At 39.4% G+C, this 27,291-nt stretch overlaps 2 protein-coding genes across 6 annotated transcripts in view; one reads left to right on the top strand and one right to left on the bottom strand.

Moving 5' to 3' along the window:
* Positions 1–9,077, bottom strand: part of LOC144050364 (protein mono-ADP-ribosyltransferase PARP6) — a 28,347-nt gene extending 19,270 nt beyond the window's left edge. The window contains exons 1-6 of one of the 4 annotated variants that reach the window (XM_077563523.1): positions 8,850–9,077; positions 7,412–7,572; positions 7,014–7,120; positions 3,908–3,966; positions 1,347–1,435; positions 951–1,028 (exon numbers count right to left, since the gene is read on the bottom strand). In XM_077563523.1, coding sequence (XP_077419649.1) covers positions 951–1,028; positions 1,347–1,349 — 81 coding nt within the window. In that variant the 5' untranslated portion in view covers positions 1,350–1,435; positions 3,908–3,966; positions 7,014–7,120; positions 7,412–7,572; positions 8,850–9,077. Of the gene's footprint in view, positions 1–950; positions 1,029–1,346; positions 1,436–3,907; positions 3,967–4,046; positions 4,146–6,262; positions 6,474–7,013; positions 7,121–7,411; positions 7,573–8,849 lie in introns of those variants that run through there. The other 3 variants (XM_077563524.1, XM_077563521.1, XM_077563522.1) reach the window with 3 other exon arrangements.
* Positions 8,442–27,291, top strand: pkma (pyruvate kinase M1/2a). 2 transcript variants are annotated; one of them, XM_077563526.1, is made up of 11 exons: positions 8,442–8,597; positions 14,547–14,731; positions 15,485–15,576; positions 18,920–19,051; positions 19,141–19,327; positions 20,235–20,505; positions 21,459–21,609; positions 21,700–21,852; positions 24,182–24,348; positions 24,754–24,935; positions 26,274–27,291. In XM_077563526.1, exons 2-11 carry the CDS (start codon positions 14,575–14,577, stop codon positions 26,378–26,380), a joined length of 1,599 nt encoding a protein of 532 aa, XP_077419652.1. In that variant the 5' UTR covers positions 8,442–8,597; positions 14,547–14,574; the 3' UTR covers positions 26,381–27,291. The 2 variants fall into 2 exon arrangements, with proteins under 2 accessions (XP_077419652.1, XP_077419651.1); XM_077563525.1 differs by lacking the exon at positions 24,182–24,348 and adding an exon at positions 23,049–23,215.

Genomic DNA, 27,291 nt, shown 5'->3' with positions numbered 1-27,291 from the left:
CATTTTTGTCCTGATTTTGCCCAACCTTATGGACAACAAACAGCAGAATATGTTACATCCTGTGGTCTGTGGTGTGTTAAGAGTGAATTCAGGTTTGAAACGGGTTGGGCCGACCAACTTAATGACCACAAATAGTCTCATATGATTAAAGTCAACAAATCTTTCTGTACTTGATGTCATCCACATTAAGATGGGCCAAGAACTGAACAAATGGGCAAACCAGGAAGCAACCTGAAGCTTGTGCTGTTGCCAGACACGAAGAGAACAGAAAGTGATTGTGTTAAGCTTTTGTATAACATGTTACTATATATATACTTTAAATCCAAACTGTTCATTTTCCCCTTCAATTTGGGCCAGACGATCAAGTAGCACGACTAGAAAGAGATCTGGGGGCGTTTGCTTTATGTTCGGTGTGTGAGAAGAGACGAGTTTTGGCAGGAAAACTCAGTGCTCTTTCACCATGCCAACACCTTGTACCTCGTGTGTGTGTGTGTTGTTTTTACCACACAAACGTCATCTACTGTTTCATAGAAGAGGAAGCGTGTGATGTGCAGTATCAGTCAACTAGAGTACACCACACACTGTAAGAGAAGTGAGACACTTTTTTTCCCCCCTCATCGCGTGTACAGTAGTCACTCCGATTTTTTTAAATCAGTGTTGAGGAGTGTATTTACCCCAATGACAAAGAAGTTTTCTTCTAACCGCTTTAAAAGAGGCTGGCGAGAAACTGTACTTTATGATCCGACTAGTCATATAAATCTCGTCTAATCACTTTCCCTTTTTTTTTTTTTTTTTTTTTACTGCTTACACCTTCACAAACTTTTTCTAATGACTCTATCCCACATGGATTTATGCAACAAACTCCGTTACAAAACTATCCATCTGGCATGACAAGGTTAATTATGTCCCAACGCCAACAGCAGCAAACGACTGATCCTGCGCCTCCGTACCTGGATACCGTACAGGAACTGCTCCGGCTCGTTCTCCCCGTCGGATTCCTCGTCGGTCCAACACTGGCCTTTGATGTCCTGTGGGCATCATAAAGGAAGCATTGGTGTGAATACAAACTGCAACCATTTCCTACTGCGTCTTTCATCACATGTCACGCTATTTATCTGTTTAAGGGCTTTGAACATAGCTTTATATAGCCAAACCCAGTAAACAGAGATTGCACTTTACAAAGTGATTAAAAATAACCAGCCTTTTGGTTTTTTTTGTAATCTAAGCAAATTCCCCTGAGGTCCAATTGAATGAATAGCCTTTATTTGATGTACTCATAAGTTGGCTGGCAGAATAAGTGCATTTAGCTAAAGCGGGTAATGCTATCAAAAAGCTAAATAGCTTACCATCAGTTCGGCTGTTCTCAGGGTTCAATCAGACAGCTTTAGGCCTCGTGCCAACCATCGCAGCTGGGAAGGAAGGAAGTCTTGCACACCTTGGTACGAGAGACAGACCCATAAAAAGCTGGCGGTGGGCAAACAAAGAGGCCACCTCGCACGATTACACACTTTTGTCGGCGAACTCTCCTTTAAACCGTCTGCACTCCACCTTCCTGCTGTCTCCTAGCAACAGCCATCTCTGCCTCCTTTTCAGAGTGGCATTAATCACTGTGGAGAGTGTGTGCATGGGAGAATGGTGCTGGATGTTCAACACTCGGCTTGTCTTTGTGTTACGTCGTGTCTTTTCCGCAGGAAGAAAAAAAAAAACATCTTTTCACGTTGGCTCACCTTTTCATGGACTCGTAAAAAATAGTAGTTCTGCTTATGTCAGCGCATTGGTAAAATTGAGATTTTCCAGATTTGCTGGCATGGAGAAGTGGATTTTTTTTTTTAAGTGACATTTAGGTATATATGCATAATTATCGATCCAGTGGTTGCTAAGGATTTGGTAGATTGCGTGCAATTGATTGTTGATTAATCATGTCATGAAGCAGTCTGTGGCTGCAACTAGCAGAGGTCATTGTTGAGTCACTCACATTACTCGGAGTTGAGAATATTCAGAGAAATATTCCCCCATTCATACATTTGATCTTTCTTTTTTTTAAATAACAACTAAATAACCAATGGTCGTTAATCTTTAGTTAAGCATACTTCAGGAGGCATCAGTTCACCAAAGAACAAACAGCAATTAACAACAAAGGAATTTTGGACTTTTGCTTTTTTGCAACACTTACAGAAGCCTCAATGGACGAATGTAAGAGAAGACAACGAATATACACTGGGAGTTATGTGCAGTTTTGATGCCATGTCAGATGATATTACAGTAGTGAAAATGACAAACGTTAGCTGCTAGCTTTTATTTTGCAAGTCACCAATGTGATAGGTAGGCTCTGTGCCCTCACTTGTTTGTTTTTTTCTTTTAATTTTTTTTGTTATTGTTGATATAAATTTTACACTATATCGGTTATATCTTTATTATATTTGTCTCACAACCATTAAGAAAAAAAATGCTTGTGAGGTACCGTAACTTTTGTTACACCTTCCTCATTTTCCATTAACATTACAAACTATTTTGAGATTTATAGATTGTTTTAACAGCCAAAATAACTTATTTGTACACTTTGTATGACAAATAAGAATGTCAATAAGTTACAGTGGTTGTTCGGTTTTTCAACAGCGTATAACTAACCTAAACTTGAGCAGCAGGTAAGTCAAAAATCACAGTACTGTAAATATTTGCATGAAACACACTATAGCCATAAATGACAAAACAGTCAGTACAGCGGTAACTGAAAAGTGCCTTATTGTGCTGTGTGAATACATTCTCACACCTGTGCACAAACTATTTATTTCATTGTGCACCATATGTTAACTCGAAACGTTGCATATCGATACCTATTGAAGAGGGTCTTCTGCACAGATTTAGTCATAACTGTTTTAATTTCCTCATTTCCTCAGTAGAGCTTTGTTCTGCGGATGTATCTTTGTGAGTGTTATCGCAATTTCTGCCAGGTGCAGTCATGACTGAAAAACTTCCTCTATTCCTCAAATGTTATCGTGTAGGTCCGGTCAACTCCGGTTGAACTGTTTACTGGAAACTGTGTGGTACCGCCCTTCAAGATAGTATAAGAATATTGTAAGTCCTCTGTAATCTTCGCACTTGTGAGAGGCTACAGCCATTGTCTGTAACTCACTTGTGCCCGGAATATTCTGTAGAAATAAAAGCTTCGAAGGAACTGTTCATCGATCTCCAGCCTATATCCAGATAACCAACATTCTCACTACCCGAAAGAAAACGAACACGCGGAGGAAAAGATCTACTCCACAACACTATCTAAACTGAGGCCCCCAAAATATTTCTATATAGGTGACAGTTTGCCCTCAAAACAAATTATTATTATATTACCATCCATTGTTACTGAAATCTAAACAAATCCTCTGTCGGTGTTGTGGCAGGTTCCGCTGTAACTACAAAGCTGGCATGTATGACAAAAGAAAACAGCGTTCCAGCATACATTGCTTTGGTGAGTTCAACAATGAATGTTGCCTTATCAAATTCTGTGCACAGCTATGATGCAAAAGACCATTTACATAATTAACAAACCAAAACATGAAGCACTTTAGCAGCACTACAGAGCATTACGCTAGAGGATGCTGATCCAAAATCCAAATAGAGACGTCAATACAGACTCATGCTGTCTTTGTGTGCCGCGTCACTTTAAAGACCTTCCTCATAGCAGAATTCTACCTTGTCATGTCCTGAATATGAAAATATCCTTTTTAGTCTCTCCGATGCACACAGCATCCTGACGTGCAACCACCCCCATCACCATCACCGGCTTTGTGGAGCCACATACCAAAAGAGCGCCATCGTCCTCATTTCTCCTCATGATGATTATTTAGCACAAAACGCAGCCAAGCGCTTTACCCCCCACCCCCACCCCCCAACCTTTTCCAGCCATATTTACCTTCACAGAGGATGGCGACGCAGGATGCTGTCCTCGCCTCAGCCTCTTAAACCTGGCGCCTGCAAACACAGACGACAGTAAGCTCATCGAAAATCACTCGGCGATTTGAGCCAGTGTGGTTGTCAACTGCAGCTCTCACCGCTCCGACCGCCGTCTAGTGTATTTTGCCTGACAACACTAACGGGTTTGGAGCATGCTCAGTGAGAGCAGACAGCCAAGTCATGTGACCCGCAGCTGACTGCACTGCTGCTGCTGCTGCTGCTGCTGCTGGGGGTGGGAGGATGATTCCAAAAAAAAAAAAAAGGGAAGATGGAGAGGAGAGGCTTGTGCGCATGTCATTAGTCATTGTCCGCTGATGAGTAATCATCTTGATGCTGTTGAGTGCATTCATGTAATCCACAAACAGTACTGTATTAGCTTTGCACACACTCAATATTATAAAATGGAAAGTCTGCATTGGAGAGCCAATAGATGGTGTTGTTTATTTTTTTCCCCTAATGCATATTTGATATTTATTACAAAGCAAGTGGTATAGAAAATGGATAGATGGAGATCATCTTTCTATATTGCTAATATCGCTGGTGCCAGGCCGGCAACCAACAACTCCAATTTCGAAATTGGTCAATTGAATATTTTTTCATAAATATACTAGGTCAGCCCCACGTTGGTCTGTTACATTTACAAATTATTAACCAATCAAAAGTGGGAGAAATGGCTTGCTCTCTCTAATCCTAACCCTTTATCCCCTCTTAAAAGTGATGGTTTTGGTGACTATATTATTTCATAAAGTAGTGATAGATAAGCCATTGTAATACATATTTCTTATAATTTTCTTAACCACTTATCCTCACATGGGTCGTGGAGGGCACTGGAGCCTATCCCAGCTGGCTTCGGGCAGTAGGCGAGGTACACCCTGAACTGGTTGCCAGCCAACCGCAGGGCACAATATTTTTCTTATAATACAGAGCAATAAAAAAATGCTGTTTTACTTACTTATTTCCCTATATTGTGTTGCATATTTAATACAAATGATACATATATTACTGCTTCATTTGATTTCTGATAGAAATGTGATGATCCATACAGAGCAGGGACACAATAAATTGATGTTCACTTATTTTGTTTCCAATACACTTTCATATTTAATACAAATCAGTGACATAGCTGCCCGTTTTAGTATATCTTTCTAATATGGTACGCATTTGTTATTTTAAAATAGAACATTGATACAGATGCTGCTGTTTTACTTTCCTTTTTCCAATACTGTATCCATTTTATATTTTAACGATCTGTAAAGTGGAAAAAAAATGTTTTGTAAATATGACACGCAAAAATAAAAATAAAAGGCGCTTGGGTGTGGGCGGGGCTTAACGTTTAGGTCCACCCCCACATTTGGCCACTCCTTGATCTGCAGCCCTGCCTTAGGGAATGCGCTGAAAATGACCCACTAATATTCGGCCGTCACTCAAATATGTACGTACAGCAGACGATGCTCTCAAATGTCTGTATTGTGAGCAACAGGCTGATAAACGTGCTGCCAACTGAGAGAGTAGTAGTCTAAACACATTAGCACAAACTGATGTGAGATCTCACTTGGGCAGACAAATATGCGCACCGGCACTACCCGTAATGTTAAATGAACAAAAGTCATTAAACTCACCTTTTGGCATCTACACACAATAATAAATGTTATGTAATAGCTCAAAGTAGAATTCACGGGCTATTATTAGCTGCCTCGAAAGGGAAGAAAAACAAATTTCACTTCCACTCTGATCGTTACCTCGCTCAGGGTGCATTCAAGGGCCACCAACAAAAAGGGACATATCAAACTGTTATGAAAAAACATCAATAAAGTATATAAATGAGTGGTGCAGGGTGACGACATGCTCATCCCCGCCGTTATTTAGTGTTAGCACACGACACAATTGTGATAGAAACTAAAAAAACAACAACAACAAGAGACCGGCTTTGAGCACAGCGCAAACACCAGCTCAGATTCAAAGAAGACTGAATAAATGAAGAGTTTATTTGAGCACACGTACTCGCACGCTCACCATGCATGAGCTTAACAGAGACAATTATGCTTTAGGCCGGAGGGTGGCAGTTACAAGTAAAAAAAAAAGTGACCAACTCCACAAAGTACCTTTAATGCAGATGATGCTCTATTTTGAGTCACCAAGCAGTTATCTTCAGTCATACAGAGGATGTCAAAGTTCAGGTACCAAGCACTTCAATTTACAGTTTGGATTGAAAACATTTGAAGGTAGGGGAAGGGTAATGGACCCAAATCACGTAACGTTCCGTAATACACAGAACGTTTTGATCCGTTATTCACAGATAGCCGGGAAAACTCACACTTTGTTGTCATTGCAGTAAAATCCCAAACAGCCACGGGAACGGGAAAATGTGCACGGTCAGAAGACTTCCTCCATACAAAAATGCCACTGATACAGCAACATTGAGAAAATGTTCATCAATAATTAAGGATGCACTGCCACTGTGGATATATTGGAGACAATAGTGATAAGGCTTTTGGGGTAATCTGTCTTTACCCTAGTTAACTAATAGTGTCTATTGGAGACTGACCCAAAGACTGAAGGGATTAAGCTTGTCAACTGTCTACTCTGTTTGAAGGAGTAAGTGAAACCTCTCAAATTATCTAGTGAATTTTAGTGTAGTAATACCGATTGCACGATATAGTATAGTATAGTATAATATACTGTATATGGAGGGTAAACAACATGCCATCATTGTCATGTATTCCATTTCATTTCATTCAACAATTATGGTACTTTTATTTGCAAATAAATAAGATTAGCAGAAAAAAATATTAGTATTAATAAATAAAATACTATAATTTTTAAAAACATTATTTTTTTAAATAGGACGTCCTTTTCTGTTAACCTTTTTAACAGATCTTTTTTTCTTTTCATTTCAGTCATACTTTAGAATGCTACAAAAGCATTTTATTTTTGTAAAATCGTACATTAGGGAATCGATTTCCTCAAAAACTGTAGTGGTATGATCATTTCCTAATCCCCATCTGCCCTTAAATGTCAGGTCTCAAATAGAGGCCTGATTGAAGTGCCAGTCGAGCAGTAATCACCTTTCAACCTTTACGATGAACCCCTAATACGGGGCCTCGCAGCGAAACAGGACCACGACCATGGACCACCACCGCTTCCACTGCAGAGGGCTCCCTCCGAGGAAACACTGAGGGGGAAAAACATTTAAAATGTAATAAAATTTTACTAAAACAGAATATGTAAAAAAAATAAATAAAAAAAAATGTGGAAGCTACAACTATTAAACATAACCACCCTACAGTATGAATGCTAAAATTATCAAATCAAACCTCGGAATATAAATGTGAATAAGATACAATACAGTATAAAAGAACAGACGCAAAATAGACGTTAAGATTTATAAAAGTCGATTAAAAACAATAAGTAGGTATTTTCATTATTTTTTTTATTTTTTTAAGACAATAAGGATTGTATTTACCTCTTTTTTTCGACGTTGGATGCCGCCTTTCTCAGAAGCTGACAGCTGTGACGTGTCCTCTTCTATCTGATGATGTTCCTGTATGCAGCCGGCCTGTTAGTTAAAAGGTAGGTCTTGAGCCTGTTTGGTGGAGTCTGTCTGTCCACATAGAAATTATAATCCTGCAAAATATTCACAATTTTAAATAAGTATGTATACCTGTAATCCTATTACATTCTCCCCCTGTATTTAACAGAATACGTACAGTTGTGTTTTTCAGGAATAGGATGTTTAAAAAAAGATTTAACTTTGCTAACCCTTCAACTCAAATGACTTGATGAGTGGTCAAACTCTCCAGAGACCCACATATTTTCACACAAAGCCATTTAAAAGCCAACTTTACAAGTTTACATTATGTAGATTACATAATATTAACATGTCTCATTTAAATGTACATTGTATACAGTTAAAAATATATATCGATATATGTGTTTGTAAAATAAAATTCATTCAATTTGTTGAAAAAAAAAAAGGGAGAGGATAGAAACACTTGTTTACGTTGTGACCGATGGGCGCCATAGTGCAAGCCTATTTTTCGACCGCTAGATGACGACATTGCCTCAATTTAGCTATCAAATCACACAGCCTACTTATGTAATCTTCTCCAGACATGTTACATTTGAATCAACATGAGTAAATTGTGTAAAACACCGTCGTTTTTTTTGCTTGTCTCCTACACTAAGTACTGAAATTAAAGGAAGTAATACTGCAGATTATGAGGAAACTTGCTACGACTTGCGATCATGCGTCACATGTTGAGGCCGACGCGCTGCTGAGTGTTGAGGAATTCTCGCGTTTTGATTGGCTCAATGCACCACGCGTCGCATCGCAGCTCTATATTCAGCATATCCTTCCGCGAGCGAACGCCAACAACTGTTAATTTCCTGGAGTTTAACTAAAAAAAAAAACTAATCATATCCGAGGGATCTGAATTACACATTTCTAATAAATAGCATCAATATGGTAGAATGCAGTCGTAGTTGGTGTTTATCTAGCAAGTGAGTGTGTTGTCTGCCTCGGAGGGATATAATCACAGCATCACGACAAAGTAGTTCCGTGGACTAAGGAGAGCATAGAGATCACCTTGAGCTGCATGTCACTCAGTGTGCTGCTACATCAACACGAGCGTCCTACCACGAGAAAAAAGGTGCGTTCAACTAACATCGCGGTTGTTTGTTACTTAATTTTGGCTTGATTCAGTTTTTTGTTTTTGTTTTTCCTACACTCTGTGTGTATCCTTAACTGCGGTCGCATTTCTACTCCTCGTGACACGTTTGATGGCCTGCCTAATACTGTATATGTCAAATATATCGCTTCAGCGTGGCTGTCTAAAATATGTGCTCTCATGCCACCTGAACAAATAAGATGCATATTGCAATTTGTGTTGAAGTGGACGTACGTGATGAACTTTTCAGCCATCTTGAGAGTCTGACTGACATTGCTGCGTGCCGTAGTCTCCCGACATCGTTGTCATTAGAATTATCGTGTTGGTGGGCGGATGCGCAGTAAGGTCTTGGATAACCTAACGTAGTTATCTACTTTTACTCATCGTATAAATGTATATCAGACGTTAAAATGCACTTTAAGAAAGAATAGTAATCGATGCGTAGTCTCCTGTTTCGTTTCCTGATGCTTCCTGTTGTGGGCGTGGTCTCGGCCTCTCCTCTGTCTCCGATTGGCTAGTTTGCTGCCAAGCGCTCTGAAGCGAGACCATATGACGCAGTGATGCGAACACGAGTTTTGACGCATCGACTACGCCGTAGTTCGTTCTGTAGCTCACCATTATAGTCTTGTTAATCTCTGTCTGAATTTGCCCTTAGTGCATTGTTAAGAGTTTTACTAATAGTCGTTGGCATAAAAATGTCTTCCGAGGATGGCCAATGTATTGAGGACTGCGCATGTGTTGACGACTGTCCATGTGTTGAAGAGCACACATCTCCCATGTAAGGGCTCTGAAGTGTAACATGTATGTTGTAATTAATAGTAGTATGTTCAGTCAATGTGAAAAGCAGACCGTACACGGCCACTGTGAAAGAAGAGGCCTTCTTGTTGACACAGATTACCTAACGAATACAGGAGATGGATAGATCGCCTTGATTGTCATTTCAAACAGATTACAATGAGATTTAAGAATAGTATTTCCTTTCAGTGCAGCTCTGGTGGTAGATGTCCTTGATGGTTATGACTTTGCAACTGCGCTAGCATAGGCTAGGTAAAGAGGATGATATGGACATTTGTATAAATGCTTAACTTGGAAGCATATGATAATGTATGTTGGTAAATTTTGTTACTTTTGTCAAGGGCATGGTTTCATCCCAGTTTTCAAATTCATGCAAACAGTATTGTGCGTATGAATAACGTAATGCACTTTGGGTTAGAATGGTGACGCAACTCAGTGGTCGCAATTTTTTTTATGGTGTTTACTGTTTAGTCTTTTAAAACAGTTTGAGGTACTTGGCCATACATGGTTGACAAACAAGAGCTATTAATTCAGAGAGAAAACAATGTCAGAAAACAATTAATTTCTAGCGAGTTTTTCCATTTTGATAGGTTTACGTAGAATTATGTAAAAGGAATATTTTTTTTAAAATGATTTAATGTCGAACAAAATTGGTTTATGTTTTGCAAATAGAATATTTGGTCTAAGGTACTGGGTTCTGCTGAATGGCAAATTACTTTGTAGGAAAAGGTGCTTTCAAAGAAACCTGTTTTTAACAAGTGTGGTATGCATATTCTTAGTTAGTTAGTTTGAGCGCTTGTCATCTGAAGGAACCAATTAAGGTTATTTCACTGGAATGGCATTCAGTGGTGTACAAAGCTCATCCATCAAAGACTCAGCAATCCTACTTTGAAAACAGCACACAATTATATTCATGGATCCTCTCTTGCCTTGATTTTCTTTCATTCGGAAATGCACTTTTTATAAACTGCGAAGTAAAGGGAGACTTGAACTGTGAACCAAACTTGGGGAAAGTTATGAATTTGTGCCTTCTATCTGAATTTGAACAACAGCCGCACCAGAGTTTATCCCTGGCCATTTTCTGGTTCTTGGCTCCCCTGGCCTTGACTTGTGTTGTGTGTGGTGTACACCTCACATCTGCTCATTTGCAGTCCTTTCCCAGAGCAGCTCTGCTGACTAGCTTCTAGTCCAGAGGTGGGCATCGAGGGCCGCAGTCCTGCAGGTTTTGCGTGTTGCCCTTCTCCAACACAGCTGATATATGATCAGCTCATCAGCAAGCTCTGCATAAGCCTGATAACGATCTTGTTGATTGGAATCAGCTTGTGTTGGAAGTGAGAAACCTACAAAACCTGCAGGACTCCGGCCCTCGAGGACCGAGATTGCCCACCTCTGTTCTAGTCTGTGGCACTTCCAAATCGACTTCAGGGACAATGCAATCAGACATAGCCACTAAGCAGAGATAGCAGCTGATGTTGAGCATACAGAGTTTAGCAAATGCTTCATTAATACTTAATTACCAGTTGTCGACTAACCGGATTTCCACCAAACAGAGCCACATGAGACATTATCCTGGTATCCTGCTGAGTCCTTAAATTGGCACACCTATGCAGAGCTGTGTGAAAGCTACTCAATGGTAGTCTAGTAGCTTTTTGTGGCGTCATTACAATCTTCTGAAGTCTTATGAAACTCTCCCCTGAAAGGACGTTCACCCGTTTACCTCCACATTACCTTTGAATGACCCTTGTGCAAAGCCACCACTGGTGAATTTAACCAAGCTTTATACTTGGCTTGATTTATAATCTTGATTAACTCATTCACTGCCATTGACGGCTATAGACGTCAAAAATTCATTTGAAGAATTTCAATTAGTTAAACATTTTTTCCACTTTTGTTAACAAGAGTATGAAAACCTAAACAAAAATGTATTGTACATTTAGAACAGATATACAATTTGTGATTAATCGTGAGTTAACTAGAGAAGTCATGCGAAAAAACTATTTTTTTTTTTAAAGAAAAAATAATTACAAATAAAAAAATAATTACAATAATTTTATTTTTTAAAGAAAAGATTATTAAAAATTAGGGGCGTCAGGCCATTAAAAAATTTAAACGTAATTAATCGCATGACTTCACTAGTTAACTCACGATTAATCACACATTTTATCTGTTCTAAATGTACAGTCATTTTTTTGTAGTTTTTTTTTTATTTTTATTTTTAACAAAAGTGAAGAAAAAAAAGTTAAACCAGTAGAAATTGTTCAAATGAAATTTTGACGTTTATAGCCGTCAATGGCAGTGAATGAGTTAACCAATGATCAATTGCACACAATCGCCTAAAATGAGTGAGTGGTCATCCATCCCGAGTATTGGATCTATAAACACTCGCTACATGCTACATGCTATTATTAGACCTAGCCAGTTTTTAGGCCCGCGGTGTTGTATGTCCAAGGCTGCCAGTGTAATTGTCGTGACTGCACTCTCGGTTGTTGGCGTTTGTCTCATGTACGGCCGTAGCGTCACATCATGGCGATTGCCTGGTCAACACTTGCGCTCCGTTTACCCGTCGTCCTCATCATCATCAAAAGGATTTACTCTTGAGCTCCTGAAAGTGTTGTCACCGCGCTGGAATGCCTCGGCTGGCAGTTGCATCAGGCCTTACGTTGCGGGGGGGTAATCGGCTATTGCAGTGTGTCGGACGCTCCAACACAACGGGGTTCCTTTGGAGGTCAGCGGCAATGACGTGCCTCTTTGTTCCCAAGAGGACTAGAAAGATCTACTGGGGGTATGTAGTGCATGAAACTGGTTGGTAAAGTGGGTGATAGAAGCCATCTTGGATGTTGAGTCACGGTCTTAAATGTCACAAAATCCCGATTGCACCACTCCTGCCCTTGATTGTACTTATCAGACAAAGTGATAAAGCATGTGTCTAGGAACGATACGAGGTCATGTGACCGAGAATATTTAAAAGAGTGAGCGTGTCACTAGCTGGAGCTAGTTAGGAAGGGATTGGAGGGGATTATTAGCCAGCCAGCTCTTAAATTAGCCTCACATCCGTCTCAGGGTGGCTACCAACTGCCCGTGAAGGATTCTCAGCTGACTTTGTTAGGAACGGTCATGTCTCCCATGGAGAGCTATTCCTGTCATTTATGTAACCTTTTGTTGTTCCCCCCTCCAAACAGGATTGACAGTAGGGATGTTAAAAAAAATCGATTCGGCAATATATCGCGATGTTACAGTGCACAATTCTCGTATCGATTCAATATGCAGCCGAATCGATTTTTAAAGCTCAATTTTTGATGGAAATGTTCAACAAAATGACTTAATTAGAATTAGGGTTCACATTATAAGCATGGAAGAATGTTATATCAATAGAATATTAAGCCTTCAAATTTGATTTCAATACTCTTTAAACATGAAACAGATTGCAACCTGTTTGTTAAACACAGTTATAAGCCTGAAGTAGATTTTCTTACAAATCTTACAGTGTACATGTACAACTGTACTGATTAGTATTTTCTAAATTTGAGTTTAACCCTGGAGAACCCAAGAACCCTTTTCTTCTTTGGAAAATTATACATTAAATGACTGCTATAAAATGTTTTTTCAATTTTAACCCTTGTTTTTTTAACTAGCTCAGAGTTGCTAATTTATCAAAAAATATATAAAACATACTCCTAGGCATTCTGCAACATGATATGAAATAGATTAACAAAAAAAAAACACAATTTTACCATCTGATGGTTTGCTGAGAAGATGGTTTTGTTTGGATTGATTTCCAGCTCAACAAAACAGCATGTTGCCAGCCACCTTGTCACCACCACTCTGGCTCATGTAAGTGCAATATTCATCCACTAGATGGCCCCATGCACGGGTCAGAAGTGGCACTCTGGACTTTTGAAGTTAAATTTGTAAAAAAAAAAGGGATTTGTTATTTGAGTAGCAGAATTTATTGGGGCCAAATTTGACCCAGTGGGTTCTCCAGGGTTATTTTATTTTTTTTTTGCAAGATTCGTATCGGGATTAATCGGTATCGAATCGTGACCTATGAATCGTGATACAGATCGAATCGCAGGCTACTAGGCAATTCACAGCCCTAATTGACAGGATAAACAAAATGCAACCACACAAAATAAATACTCTGGTCTTTGGACTTTCTTTAATCTCCACAACAAGCTCCAGCTTTACAGGCGCCACGCTGTTGTGAAGGCAACTGATCTGACAATGTGCATGGGCCACCATTGGAGGAAATGCAGTATGTAGTATTTTCCAGGGATATGTGCAGTGAATGCAGAGTTCTAGTGAGTGGCATTTCTTCAACTATTAGGCATTCAAGCCGCAACTTGTTCCCTAACGCGCATCCGCACCTCGCAACAGCAAGTCGAATGCGGTGTGTGATTGTCAAGGATTAGGCTGCGGGAGTTTTTTTTTTTTTTTTTGCTCTGCCACCCAAAGGCAACGAATACCTTGTGGTGGAGAGGTTGTCGGTGTCCATAAAAAGAAATGTTAGGGGGGGGTGTGTGTGTGTGTGTGGGGGGGGGTAGGCCATTGCAGTGTCTCCCTGTGACTCAGCCCACTCTGTTGCCTTCCGTTCCCATTGCTGCAGTAAAGCAGGACGAGACTGCGAGCACGTACGGCTCTTCTCAGCCGCTAACTGGTCGGCTCCATTCACTCCACTGTTACATCATCAGTCAGCAGGCGGCAGAAGCCTGGAACCCCCCCCCGCCCACCATTATCTGTATTAATTGGATGTCTGCAAGGAAGTAGTTCCGTCCTATTCTATTGTGAGGTTATGCAACCCATTGTTTAAAAAGAAACTGCTCGTATTTCTGGCCTCTTTATTATTGTTTTTAATACTCCTTGTGTATGTTTTTACAGTTACTGCGTGTCTGCCTAAATTAAAACCTTGAATAATCTGGCTGGGAAAAAGCTTGGCGATCCGTCTTGTCAATGGGTTCATAATGAATTGTTGCCATTGGCAACCCAGTGGGGGTGGCTGGTTGAGAACAGAGTGTAACGTGCAATCTGGCCTGCGGTGGCTGTTGGAAGTGCACTTGCTCCTTTTTTTTTTTTACAGATAAATAAAAAGAGACAATGAATTTGATGTTACAAAATAATGAAACAACTTTTGTCCTACAGGACCTGTCCAGAATCACAGGTAATCGCCATGCCTCAGCCAAAGATTGTCGACATGGGCTCCGCCTTCATCCAGACGCAGCAGCTCAACGCCGCCATGGCTGACACCTTCCTGGAACACATGTGCCTGCTGGACATCGACTCGATACCCACCACCGCTCGCAACACTGGCATCATCTGCACCATCGGTTTGTCTCTTATTGTCGATCCACAGTACACAAGTTTTGCCTTTTTAGTTCTCTAGCGAAAAGATCCTTCACCAAAAGCGGAATGATGTCATGCCACCATGTTCTATTTTTTAAGTTCGCATTTCAGTAGAGTTGTTACTGTAAAATATTAAACAATGCTTCATTTTTTTCATTTCATAAACGTGGCAAGAGCTACAACTGCAGGCGATGCATCTTTCTTTTTTTTCCCTTTTTTTTCTGGAGAGCTCAGTATTGGTCATTCGGTAATTTTACCGATTTGACATGTCATCATCATTGCTCTCTTTTTTTAATTATTATTTTTTTAAATTATTTATTTTTTATATATATGTGTGTGTATTCATTAGTTCACCTAAAACCTATTAAAAAATCCCATACCGATGCATCTCTTTCAAGGAAATGCCACGATTAGAGTACTGACAACTTACTTCATTCATATTGAAAAATGACGACAAGAAACTCATTGCATCGCACCCTCTCGAATTGAGACCATATTGTGTTGAATCCTATTCAAACCCAATCAAATGGTTTGAGTTTAGAAAGATAACGTCCTTGAATCGTATCGCAACCACCTGTTTCTAATAGTCTTACCGGAGATATTATTTCACTGGCGTTCTCCTTTGTTTGCGCAAACACAATCGTGACTGTTTTTTTTAACCAGTTTTGTAAAGGACGGCATGATTTTTACACATATTTTTTCCGTTTTTTTTTATTTTATTTTTATTTTTTTTTCAGGGCCAGCCTCTCGCTCCGTGGACATACTGAAGGAGATGATCAAGTCCGGAATGAATATTGCACGCATGAACTTCTCCCACGGCACACACGAGGTGAGCCGTTTCATAACTTCCTCTTTGGCATGTTTGAAACCAGCCGGGGCGAGCCCAACTGCCACCGAAAGGTCGTCACGTTCAGCCTGTGCAGATCATTTAAGCCCTTATCGCGTTTGTGTTCCTTTCCTTTTTTTTTTTTTTTGTTTTACAGTCTTTGCTTTTTTGCAGCTTGGCAAACATTGCACATCTGCGAATACAATGCCGGACACAAACTGTTCAAGGTGAAACCAAGGGCAGACAAACAGACTGGTATTTGTTACAGTGAAACAAATTGCTCACTCACGGTCAACTCTGACCTTGTCTGTGGTAGGGCTGGGTATCGATTGGATTCAGAAGGATTCGATTCACAAGGATTCGCTTCACGATTCACATTGATTTTCGATAAAGTTAAGGATTTCATGTAGTACCAATTTTAAGTTTATATGGGAGACATTCTCAGGAAGTACCAATGCTGTAAATAGTAGAAACTTCTTGCTCTTACTTGGTGCATTAGTATGTTCAATTAAAAACATATGAATATTTACATTTAAAATTGAATCCAATTCAGTTACATGAATCATGTATGTTTTATTGAACATGGTCTGATCAAAACAATAAATAACAATTTAAATCGATTACAACCACAGCAATATGTAAATAAAGTGGCAGAAACACTTTTTTGTCAAATAAATTTGCCCGTGATGCGAGAAGGCACATTCATTTATGTTGAGGGGCGTATTAAAAGTATCGATTCATGATTTTATGAATCGATATTGGGCTATGAAAAGGAATATCGATTCTATATCGATTTATTTTTAGTTTTTAACCCAGCCCTAGGCTGTAATACCATCAAATTACCAGGGGCAGTCCAAAAAATTGATGAGCCCAATAGAATTGAAAAAAGTGTTTAAGCTTGTCCTCTTCGTGTTAGACATTTTGAAAGTGACGTCATTGTTAGTTGCAAGCTGAATTATTGCAGTATTTGTGAGTTCATAAACTCCGAGAATCCATCTTGCCCGTTGATTTCCACCGATCCCAGTGGTTCGGACCAATCGCAGAGCGACATTGCGTTTGGGGCGGGAAACCAGGAAGCGCCGCCGCCGGGGGAAACAAACAATTCTAACATGGAGGAATGCACGCAGCAATTAATTCTGTTCTTGCAGAATTGCTCACCGTTTAATTGTTGAATGTTGAACAGCGAGAGGCGCATCGTGCGTTTTTAGCTGGTAAAGATGTTTGTGCTTTTTTTTCCCCTCCACTACGACGAGAACGAAGATGACATTTTCATCCGTAGTCGTGATTGGTTCAAACAAACGTGCAAAAGATGCCGCATCGTCCAATCAGCTCGAAGTATTGTTCAATGGCAGGAAGAGGGCAGGCTTAAGCACAACTATTACTTTTCTTTTTTTTTCTTCTTCTTCTTCTTTTTTTTTTTTTAATAAAAATTCAAACAAGTATTTAAACTAAAAAATATGAACATTTCTGGGGGGGAACAATCAATTATTAGTAGGTTAAATTAAATCGGTTCCAGGTTGTGTTGCACGACAGTTGAGCATGTCTGTGAAAGGCAGCCAATGTGGTTACTTGCCTCATTACTGAAAGCTGTGCTTCCCCACATGCACAGGCTAGCTATATGCAGAGTCACAATTTGCTCCTTCTTAGAATTATTTCCTTCGTAGAAAAGAATGACAATTTGAAATGAATCAGTTCCAGGGTTCAACTATTGACAATATACAAATAATGTTTGAAGTTATTTGACTATTCTTAACTGCCATGCAAGTGTAAATATGCATGGTTAATAATTATGCATAAAAACAGTTAACTGTGTCATCAACCATCTCATGATGTCATCTAAAATGTTGGGCAGTTGGCGTGTTCAAATTTGAAGAGTTGTTTTAGAGTGCTCTTTGTTTTGGCCTCAACGTTGTGCCACATTTGCTTTTGTTTGTTCTTTGTAAGGATAACCCTGTTTGAGAATCTGCTGCCTTAGCCTCAGTGTTTCTTCATTAACTCATTCACTGCCATTGACCGCTATAGACGTCAAAAATTAATTTGAACTATTTCTAGTTTAACATTTTTCCCCACATTTGTTAACAAAAGTATAAAAACCTAGAATTTTTTTTTTATTAAAACATATAAAATTTGTGATTAATCGTGAGTTAACTAGTGAAGTCATGCAATTAATTACGTTTAAAAATTGTAATCGCCCGACGCCCCTAATTTTTAATAATTTTTTTCTTAACATTATTAAAAATTTAAAAAGTTTTTTATATATTTAAAGAAAAGATTATTAAAAATTAGGGGCATCAGGTGATTAAAATGTATTTATTAAAATTAATCATGGCTATGACCATGATTAAACATGACTTCACTAGTTAACTCACGATTAATCACAAATTTTATATCTGTTCTGAATGTACAAAAAATATATAGGTTTTCATACTCTTGTTAACAAAAATGGGGGAAAAAAATGTTAAACTAATAAAAATAGTTAAAATTAAATTTTTGACGTCTATAGCTGTCAATGGCAGTGAATGAGTTAAACATGAGCAGATCAATGGGCTGCTGGTGGAGCATTTTCCTCATGATACTGTCTTTAATAACCAATGTAGCTTTTCTGGGTTACCCTCAGATGACTCATAAGTGATACAGAGGAAAAGTGTTCTCCAAACATTACAATACCTTTTTTTCTGACCTGATTTACTACAGCATCTTGACTTACTTGAATGTTCATAGTCGGACGGCTCAGTCATTGGGGTGTGGTCGAAAAAGGTCAATGACTGTTGTGGCACAGTTATTACTCATGCGCTATTTATTTAGATTGCTATGGTTTGTCTGCTTATTACTCATTCCCTGCCATTGACGGCTATAGACGTCAAAAATTCATTTGAACTATTTCTATTAGTTTATCATTTTTTTCCCCACTTTTGTATGAAAAACTAGAAAAAAAATATTGTACATTTAGAACAGATATAAAATGTGTGATTAATCGTTAACTATTGAAGTCATGCGATTAATTACAATTTTAAAAAAATTAATCGCCTGACCCGATTTAAAAAAAAAAAAAAAAAAAGAGAGAAAAAATTATTAAAAATTAGGGGCGTCAGGCGATTAAAAATTGTAATCGTAATTAATCACTAATTAATGACTTCACTAGCTAACTCACAATTAATCACAAATGTTATATCTGTTCTAAATGTACAATAAAAAAAATTCTAGGTTTTAATACTCTTGTGGAAAAAAATGTTAAACTAATAGAAATAGTTCAAATGGATTTTTTACACGCCGTCAATGGCAGTGAATGAGTTAAATATGTTAAAGAAAAAGGCTTTTTTTTAACTCTTTTTTTTTTTAACCGTAGTACCATGCTGATACCATCAAGAACGTTCGTGAGGCATGCGAGAGCTTTGAGCCAGGTAGCATCCAATACCGACCAATTGGAATCGCCCTGGACACCAAGGGACCAGAGATCCGAACAGGCCTCATCCAGGGAGTGAGTACAATTTTCCCTACTTCCATGTTGGTGGAAGTTCAACTTGAAAAGAAGTGTGGCACAAGGATGATGTCTATGCGGTTTGACAGAGCGGCACAGCTGAGGTGGAGCTGAAGAAGGGCAAAATGATCAAGATCACCTTGGATGACAGCTACCAGGACAAATGCAGCGAGGAGATTCTGTGGCTCGACTACAAGAACATCACCAAAGTAGTAGAACTCGGCAGCAATATCTACATTGACGATGGACTCATATCGCTGCAGGTCAAGGAGATCGGTAAGATTTGTTCATATTTAATTGAAAAAATTATCAAAGGAAACAATGTAAATATTTACACTGATGTATAACTTAACAGTAGAGGTGTGAATTGCCTAGTACCTGGCGATTCGATTCGTATCACGATTCATAGGTCACGATTCGATACCGATTAATCCCGATACAAATCTATAAATTGATTATTGCGATTATTTTTTTATTTTATTTTTTGCAAATTTAGAAAATACTAATCAGTAAACTTGTACATGTAAGATTTGTATGAAAATGTATTTATTTATCTGAAAATTCAGGCTTATAAATAACTGAGCCACTGCATTTAACAAACAGGTTGCAGTCTGTTTCATGTTTGAACAGCACTGAAATAAAATATTAAGCCTTAATGTTTCATTAATATAACATTCTTCCATGCTTAATGTGTGGATCCTAACCCCAAGTAAGACTTTTTTGTTAAATATTTCCATAAAAAATTGATGTTTAAAAATAGATTCGGCCGCATATTGAATCTGTAATATCACGATATATTGCCGAAACAATTTTTTTCTAACACCCCTAACTAACAGTATACTCGAGAGACCAGGGGTCATCAACCATTTTGAAGCTGAGAGCGGCTTTAAAAAACAAATCACAATTGAATCAAAATCACAATGTCCCATAACTGTTGAGCTTAAGTCAACCAACCCCTACTTTGGAGTGTCCCAGGATTAAGGAAAAAAGTTCCTTTTGTCTTTGATGAGGTTGCAAAAATTAGCAACTGGTCAATAGTCACTACAAAAGTTTGTTACCAGCGTAGCTTCAATACAAAAAATGGTAGCTTGGTTTTGCCAGGTCTTAACACAAAACATCTTAATATATTGCGCAGATCTTGTTTCACAGCTCTTTGGATAATGTTATCGTTTTGTTGCTCCAGGCCCTAATTTCCTCATGTGTGAGATCGAGAACGGCGGCAGCCTGGGCAGCAAGAAGGGCGTCAACCTGCCCGGCGCCGCCGTCGACCTGCCCGCCGTCTCGGAAAAGGACATCCAAGACCTGACGTTTGGCGTGGAGCAGGGCGTCGACATGGTGTTCGCCTCCTTCATCCGCAAGGCCGCCGACGTCCACGCGGTCAGGGCCGTGCTGGGCGAGAAAGGCAAGAACATCAAGATCATCAGCAAGCTGGAGAACCACGAGGGCGTGCGCAGGTGTGTGCCATCGAGTTGAGGCATTGTTGTGATGTTGATCAATGCAGAGACGCTGGATCCGATGAGCTAGTTGTCACAACTATTTCTATTAGTTTAACATTTTTTCCCCACTTTTCTTAACACGAGTATGGAAAACCTAGTGTTTTTTTTATATTGTATTACAACAAGATATATAATTTGTGATTAATCGTGAGTTAACTTGGGAAGTCATGCGATTAATTATGATTAAAAATCGTACTCGCCTGATGCCACTAATTTTTAATAATCTTTTCTTAAAAAAAAAAAAGATTATTAAAAAATTAGTGGCATCAGGCGATTAAAATTTGTAATCATAATTATTCTCGTGACTTCACTAGTTAACTCACAATTACTCACAAATTTGATATCTGTTCTAAATGTACAAAAAAAATTCTAGGTTTTCATACTCTTGTTAACAAAAATGGAAAAAACTAAACTAATAGAAATAGTTCAAATGAATTTTTGACGTCTATAGCTGTCAATGTCAGTGAATGAGTTAAAATGTTTTTACATGTACTTAATTTCCTTTGTTGTACATATTTTCTACTAAAACGTATTAATTATTTCTCTCTTCACTCAAGCTTGCGCTGTCGCTCGCTCCATGTCTTTTTTTTTTTTTTTTTTTTTAAATTTAAATACTCACAATGCATTGTGGTCTATATCAACCTGGTTGAGTGAACATACTACTTTCAGAGTGCATTGTGGGTAATTTTGACTGCCCTACATTTTCACTCCCTGGACATTCGGACGCCACTACAAAATGGCGTGAACCCTCAGTGGGGCACTATATAGGAAGTAGTGCACATTTGGACGCAGCCACTTTGAAGATGAGTTGATGTTGCACCCTGGTGGCCTCATGGTGACACTACACCCAAACGTCAAACTACGCCACCTGCTGACATCCTTGTGTAACTGCTATTTTGTGTCACCTTCAGGTTCGATGAGATCATGGAGGCCAGCGATGGCATCATGGTTGCCCGTGGTGACCTTGGTATTGAGATCCCCACCGAAAAAGTCTTCCTAGCCCAAAAGATGATGATTGGCCGATGCAACAGAGCCGGCAAGCCAATCACCTGTGCCACTCAGGTCAGACGTTTGAATACCTTTTTAGTCTTTGCTGTAATATTTGTTATTTGTTTTGTTATATCTTAAAGTTGTCGAACGGTCTGTCTTCAGATGCTGGAGAGCATGATCAAGAAGCCGCGACCCACTCGCGCCGAGGGCAGCGACGTCGCCAACGCCGTGCTGGACGGGGCCGACTGCATCATGCTGAGCGGCGAGACCGCAAAGGGAGATTACCCTCTGGAGGCTGTGCGCACCCAACACATGGTCAGTTCACAGAAAAGCAAGATTTGTAATTGCGCAATAACTCTTCTTTAACAATTAACCCCTTTTACTATCATTAAAATCTGTCTCGCATGATTGTGTCAGCAATAGGGACAGCCAAAGCATGTTAGAGAATGCCGCGTCGTACATGATGGTCAATCATGTTTTATCTTTTTTATTTATTTATTTTTTTTTATCATTTGGCCTTTTTATGCATAAGCACAGTGGATTTGAAACAATATGTTATTGAAGTGCAGACTTTTAGCTTTTATTTCCCAGAAGTTAGATTTTCCCATTTGGGATTAAAATAATTTCTAAATCCATGCTGTATTTTTATGGATCCACTTAACTTGATCAAGATTCATACAGGGCAGCACAGTGGACTGCTGGCTCCCCCGTCTGCCTCACAATTCCGAGGTTCTGGGTCCAATTCTCGGCTGTGGCTTTCCTGTGTTGCGTTTGCATGTTCTTCCCATGCTTGCGCAGTTTTTCTTTTTGTATTCTTGCTTCTCTCACATTTCAAAAACACACGTTGCGCAACGTTCTTTGAAGACTCTAAACTCTCCATTGTTGTCAATGGGATTGCGAATACTTGTCTATTTGCCCTACAATGGACTGGGATAGACTCCAGCTCACATGTGAAAATGATGGATGGAAGACACTTCATTCTTCTGTGGACACTTTGGAAGGCCTTATTTACTTGAACCCTCTGCAGCTTACTGCATTGAAATCAATTGTAGCAAATGTAGATTTTTACTGGTCTCATGCCAGTCCGGAGCCACGAGAGGACCATCCATCACTTCACTTCAGATGCTGGTTGAGGCAGCATTTTCTATTCCATTTGAATGATGGTGGATTTTTTTTTTTATTCATCTCCATCACCAGTATACAGAATACTGAAGCAACTTGAAGCTCTTAATTAAACCTAAGCCACCTTAAGCTGCTGCCTTTTTTAATCATCTTTTTCACACTACTTCCTGCTTGTGTGTGTACTGTTGCTTTAACTCCATTTGTTCCGAGATCCCATTATAATGAATCAAGCAAAGGGTTGTGGTGACATTTTTTGTGTTAATAATTGTCTACCGTCTCTCTCCCCCCCCCCTAACTGCACACTCATTCCTCCATCTTCATCATCCTTCCTGTGTGTTGGCGGTGCTTTTCGTTTTGCTTGCCGCATCCTTCCCTCGCCCGCTTGCCAGATTGCTCGCGAAGCCGAGGCGGCCATGTTTCACCGTCAGGTGTTTGAGGACCTGCGTCGATCCACGCCGCACTGCAAAGACCCAGCCGAGGCCATCGCCATTGGCGCCGTCGAGGCCTCCTTTAAGAGCTTGGCCTCAGCCATCATTGTGCTGACGGGTTCCGGAAGGTAGGGCCTCATGTCCTCATTCCTTTCGGCGCTCGTGTCAGCTGTGAGAGGAAGAGTAGGGCCAGGCAGGGACTGATGGAAACCTGGGAGAGGCTGGCGACCACATTCAGAAATCTGCTGGTTGTTTTTCCATGTTGGTAGACCTTTTCATCATAATGTCACATGTACTTCCAGGCAATGACTAAATTAGCCCTGATGTTAGCTAGCGGGCTAGATGTTATGTTTTGCTAAATTACTGAAAAAGAAAGACAACCTATCCAAACATTGTATACTATACAGATACGGTGAGAAAATGTCTTCCACAGACCCAGTGATGGAGGTTTGGTTCCTTGTCTGTTCCTTTAGTATTCATTTTACTTGCTTTAGAGCTGGACAGATGCTAACTTGCATTAGCGCCGCCTAAACTAGCCCTGATGTTAGCTAGCAGGCTAGCCGGTAGTTTTGCTAAATTGCTCAAAAGAAAGACAACCTAACCAAACTTTTTATAGATACTGTGAGGAAATGTCTTTCTTAAACCCAGGGATGGAGGTTTGGTTCCCCATCTGTTCCTCTAGAATTGAATACTATTAGAATAGTAAAGGTGTATATCATTTATGCCATCACTATTAGATTATTATTATTAAAAAAAATTAACCTAACCTAACCTCTTTTTTTTTTTTTAACTAACCTATTGGGGAATGGCAAGGCAACCTCAAGTTTTTTGCTTTAGGGGAAAAAAAGATGATTCTTCAGTTTAGGAACTTCAGGTCAGCAGTCAGTGCTTTCTGCCACCTATAATACTTTGCCATTTATTTTTATATATCAACTTTATGAAAAGGTCTATTTAAACACAATAAAACGGATAATATCAACCAGGAGACTTGAGTGGTGTGATTTCAAGCCCTTCCCAGATGTGTGAATGATGTGGTGTGAGTGATTGTAAGTAAACCCCAATCCTTAATTGATTCCCACCCGGGGTTGGCTTAGATCGCCCGTGAGGCCGAGGCAGCCACTTTCCACAGCAAGCTGTTTGAGGAGCTTAGGCGACACTCCCATCTGACCAGAGACCCGTCCGAGGTGGCAGCTGTCGGAGCTGTTGAGTCGTCTTTCAAGTGCTGCGCTAGTGCCATTATTGTTCTCACCAAGACCGGGAGGTAAGACACGGGCGAGGATGCCCTTAGTCAACTAGGGTAAGTGCACTGTATGGACTTTTTGGTCCATATAGCATGTGTGAATGAATGTGTTTTTTTTGATTGCACTGTGATGTAGGTGAAAGAGGACAGCAATTGACAAGTTGGATATTTGTGGCCTAACACACTCCTGCGCTCTAAAATGCTAGTTTACCACTGCACGGTTTTTCTGTCTGGTCGATTCTGTATGTGTATCATAAAACACTGTTTGTTGCTCAAGTGGAAAATAAAGGCAGTTAGAACTGATGTGTAATGGAAAAGTGATTTTTTTATTTTTTTTTATATATACTTACCTTTTAACAGTATTACCATTTTTTTTATTTAAGGTCAACTACACGCATGTGAGTTTTTGTTGTTGTTTTCTTGCAGGTCCGCCCACCTTATCTCCAGGTACAGGCCCCGCGCCCCCATCCTGGCCGTGACCCGTAACGCCCAGACTGCTCGCCAAGCTCACCTGTACCGCGGGATCTTTCCAGTCCTCTACACTGCCCCTGCCCATGATGTCTGGGCTGAGGATGTCGACATGCGTGTCAACTTCGCCATGGATATGGGTAAAATTTTGCATTAGTGTCCGTTCTATTTGAGATTCATTTCATATGACAGCTATACAAATATAGAACATAGTAAATGGAGACTGAAATTCTGAAATAACCATTCACATTTTAAATATAACTTGATCTGGGGAATTTTGGACAGGTGTAGATAATGAAAAAGAGACCTTCTTTATTAAAAAAAAAAAAGACAAATTAAAATACTAGAAGTCAATTTTTGCATGTTAATGAATTGATGGAGTTTAACTGCCTTAAAATAATGTATAAAGCCATTCATGAAATTGTACCAGTCAATATACAAATCAAATTTAGACAAAAGGGAAAGTGAGTACAAATTAAGAGGAGCAGACATTTTTTCCAAACCTTAATATAGAACAAAACAAAAAGAACAATGTATTTCAACTCAAGATGTCAGTTTGTGAAACAATATGGATTGTAAACAAAATCTTCTGAGTCTTATCTGTATTTTTTTTTTAAATGTATAAAAGCACAATTACTGGAAAAATATAATAAAAAAAAAAAAAAATATATATATATATATATATATATATATATATATATATATATATATAGCACAAAACATTTTATAGAATTGTTGAAAGCGTCTAGACCACTCGCTGACATTCATTTTGTGTTGATTATTTTGTGTGTGTTGGATCAGGGGTTATGTTCCCTTTCATTTCTTTTATTTTAAAGAGTGAAATAAATTTTTGAAATTGAATTAAATTGATGGAAGAATGCCAATGCATGTATTTTAAGGGGTGTGTTATCAATAGCATTGATATTTGAAAATGTGAAATCTGATTGTTTTTAGTCTGGATTGTTAAAAAAAAAAGAAGCTATATTTAAATTCCCTGTTACGAGCCATTTTCCAGATTTGTAAATTCATGATAATTCACATTTAAAATTTCAAATGTGAATTATCATGAAGCCATTTTCCAGATTTGTAAATTCATGATATTCACATTTAAAATTTCAAATGTGAATTATCATGAATTTACAAATCTGGAAAATGGCTCGTAACAGGGAATTTAAATATAGCTTCTTCTTTTTTAACAATCCAGACTAAAAACAATCAGATTTCACATTTTCAAATATCAATGCTATTGATAACACACCCCTTAAAATACATGCATTGGCATTCAAAATTCCCTGAGTTTTGCAACCCTTCTCAAGACGAGGCGAATTCAGTCGTTCACATGCAGTACTCAAATGTAACAGCAGGTGGCGCCAGTGCACAGCTATTACCCATGCAATGGTGTAAGAAAAAACACGTTTGATGCGTCTGCAGAGCTGAGTTGGCTCATTGTGTCGTATTTGTTTGTGTGTAACCGACAGGCAAGGTGAGAGGCTTCTTCAAGGAGGGTGACGTCGTCATCGTCCTGACCGGCTGGCGTCCAGGCTCCGGTTTCACCAACACCATGCGCGTGGTTCTGGTTGCCTGAGCGGCCAAGACAAGACGTCATATCTGCCTGTTCTCTGTATAACACTCCACCGTTCACTCCGACACCTGTTACATGAACAACTAAGCATCCTAGGCAGCATAACAACTCGAGACCAAAACACCATGACAACAATTCCGGGTGGGGTTAGTGGTGGCGTTGCAATTTTCACTTCCTGTGTCCATTCCTTTCACGTTAAATTTCCCTCAAAGAAACCAGTCTGAGGCGCCAGATCAGATCGACATGCCTCAACCGGAAGCTGCTGTATTTATTCACGTGAGCATGCTTATATCAAACGAGATCCTCTCAATCAATCTATCGGCGGATCCTGGCGCATGCGCGTTGCCGCTCTCGTTTGGGTGGCGCCGCGTGAACGCGAGTGCCCCCGTTTTTAAACGTAACACTCCACGGCCGAATAAGCGAACAAACAAAATGGCGTCCTCGCGTTCTGACGCGCCACCTAATACAGATTGTCGTGTTTAGTGCTGTGTGTGGATGAAGTGTCTTTATATGCTTTCACTGTGTGTAGCACTCCTCAAGCTTACTCTCCATTGTGTTACAGTTTATTATACTTGACTATTAAGGTGTTTAGTTTGGGACATTATTTTGTCTAGTTAGTATAGTTGTCCCCCGCGGGAGCTGGTTACTGTATTTAAGTTAGATGTGTTGTGTAGCCTTTCACGTGTAGTTAATCTCAAGTTGGCGCTTAAAAGTCTCACTCAAAAGAGAATTGAAAAGGCACTTTGAGGGGGGTTGCGTGGTTGGACTTTTTTTTTTTTGTGTGTGTGTCTTTGTCGCTATTGTCTGACACGCTTTTGATTGTTACACTAGAGCTATGCGAACGTGAAGAGGTCATGTGTAGCTGGTTGTTGTCACCAGACTGGATTTCATCAATAAAGAGGCAAGTACCTAAA

This window comes from Vanacampus margaritifer, chromosome 4 (genome assembly GCF_051991255.1).
Source record: "Vanacampus margaritifer isolate UIUO_Vmar chromosome 4, RoL_Vmar_1.0, whole genome shotgun sequence".
Taxonomy (NCBI): domain Eukaryota; kingdom Metazoa; phylum Chordata; class Actinopteri; order Syngnathiformes; family Syngnathidae; genus Vanacampus; species Vanacampus margaritifer.
This window is presented reverse-complemented; position numbering and strand designations above follow the sequence as displayed.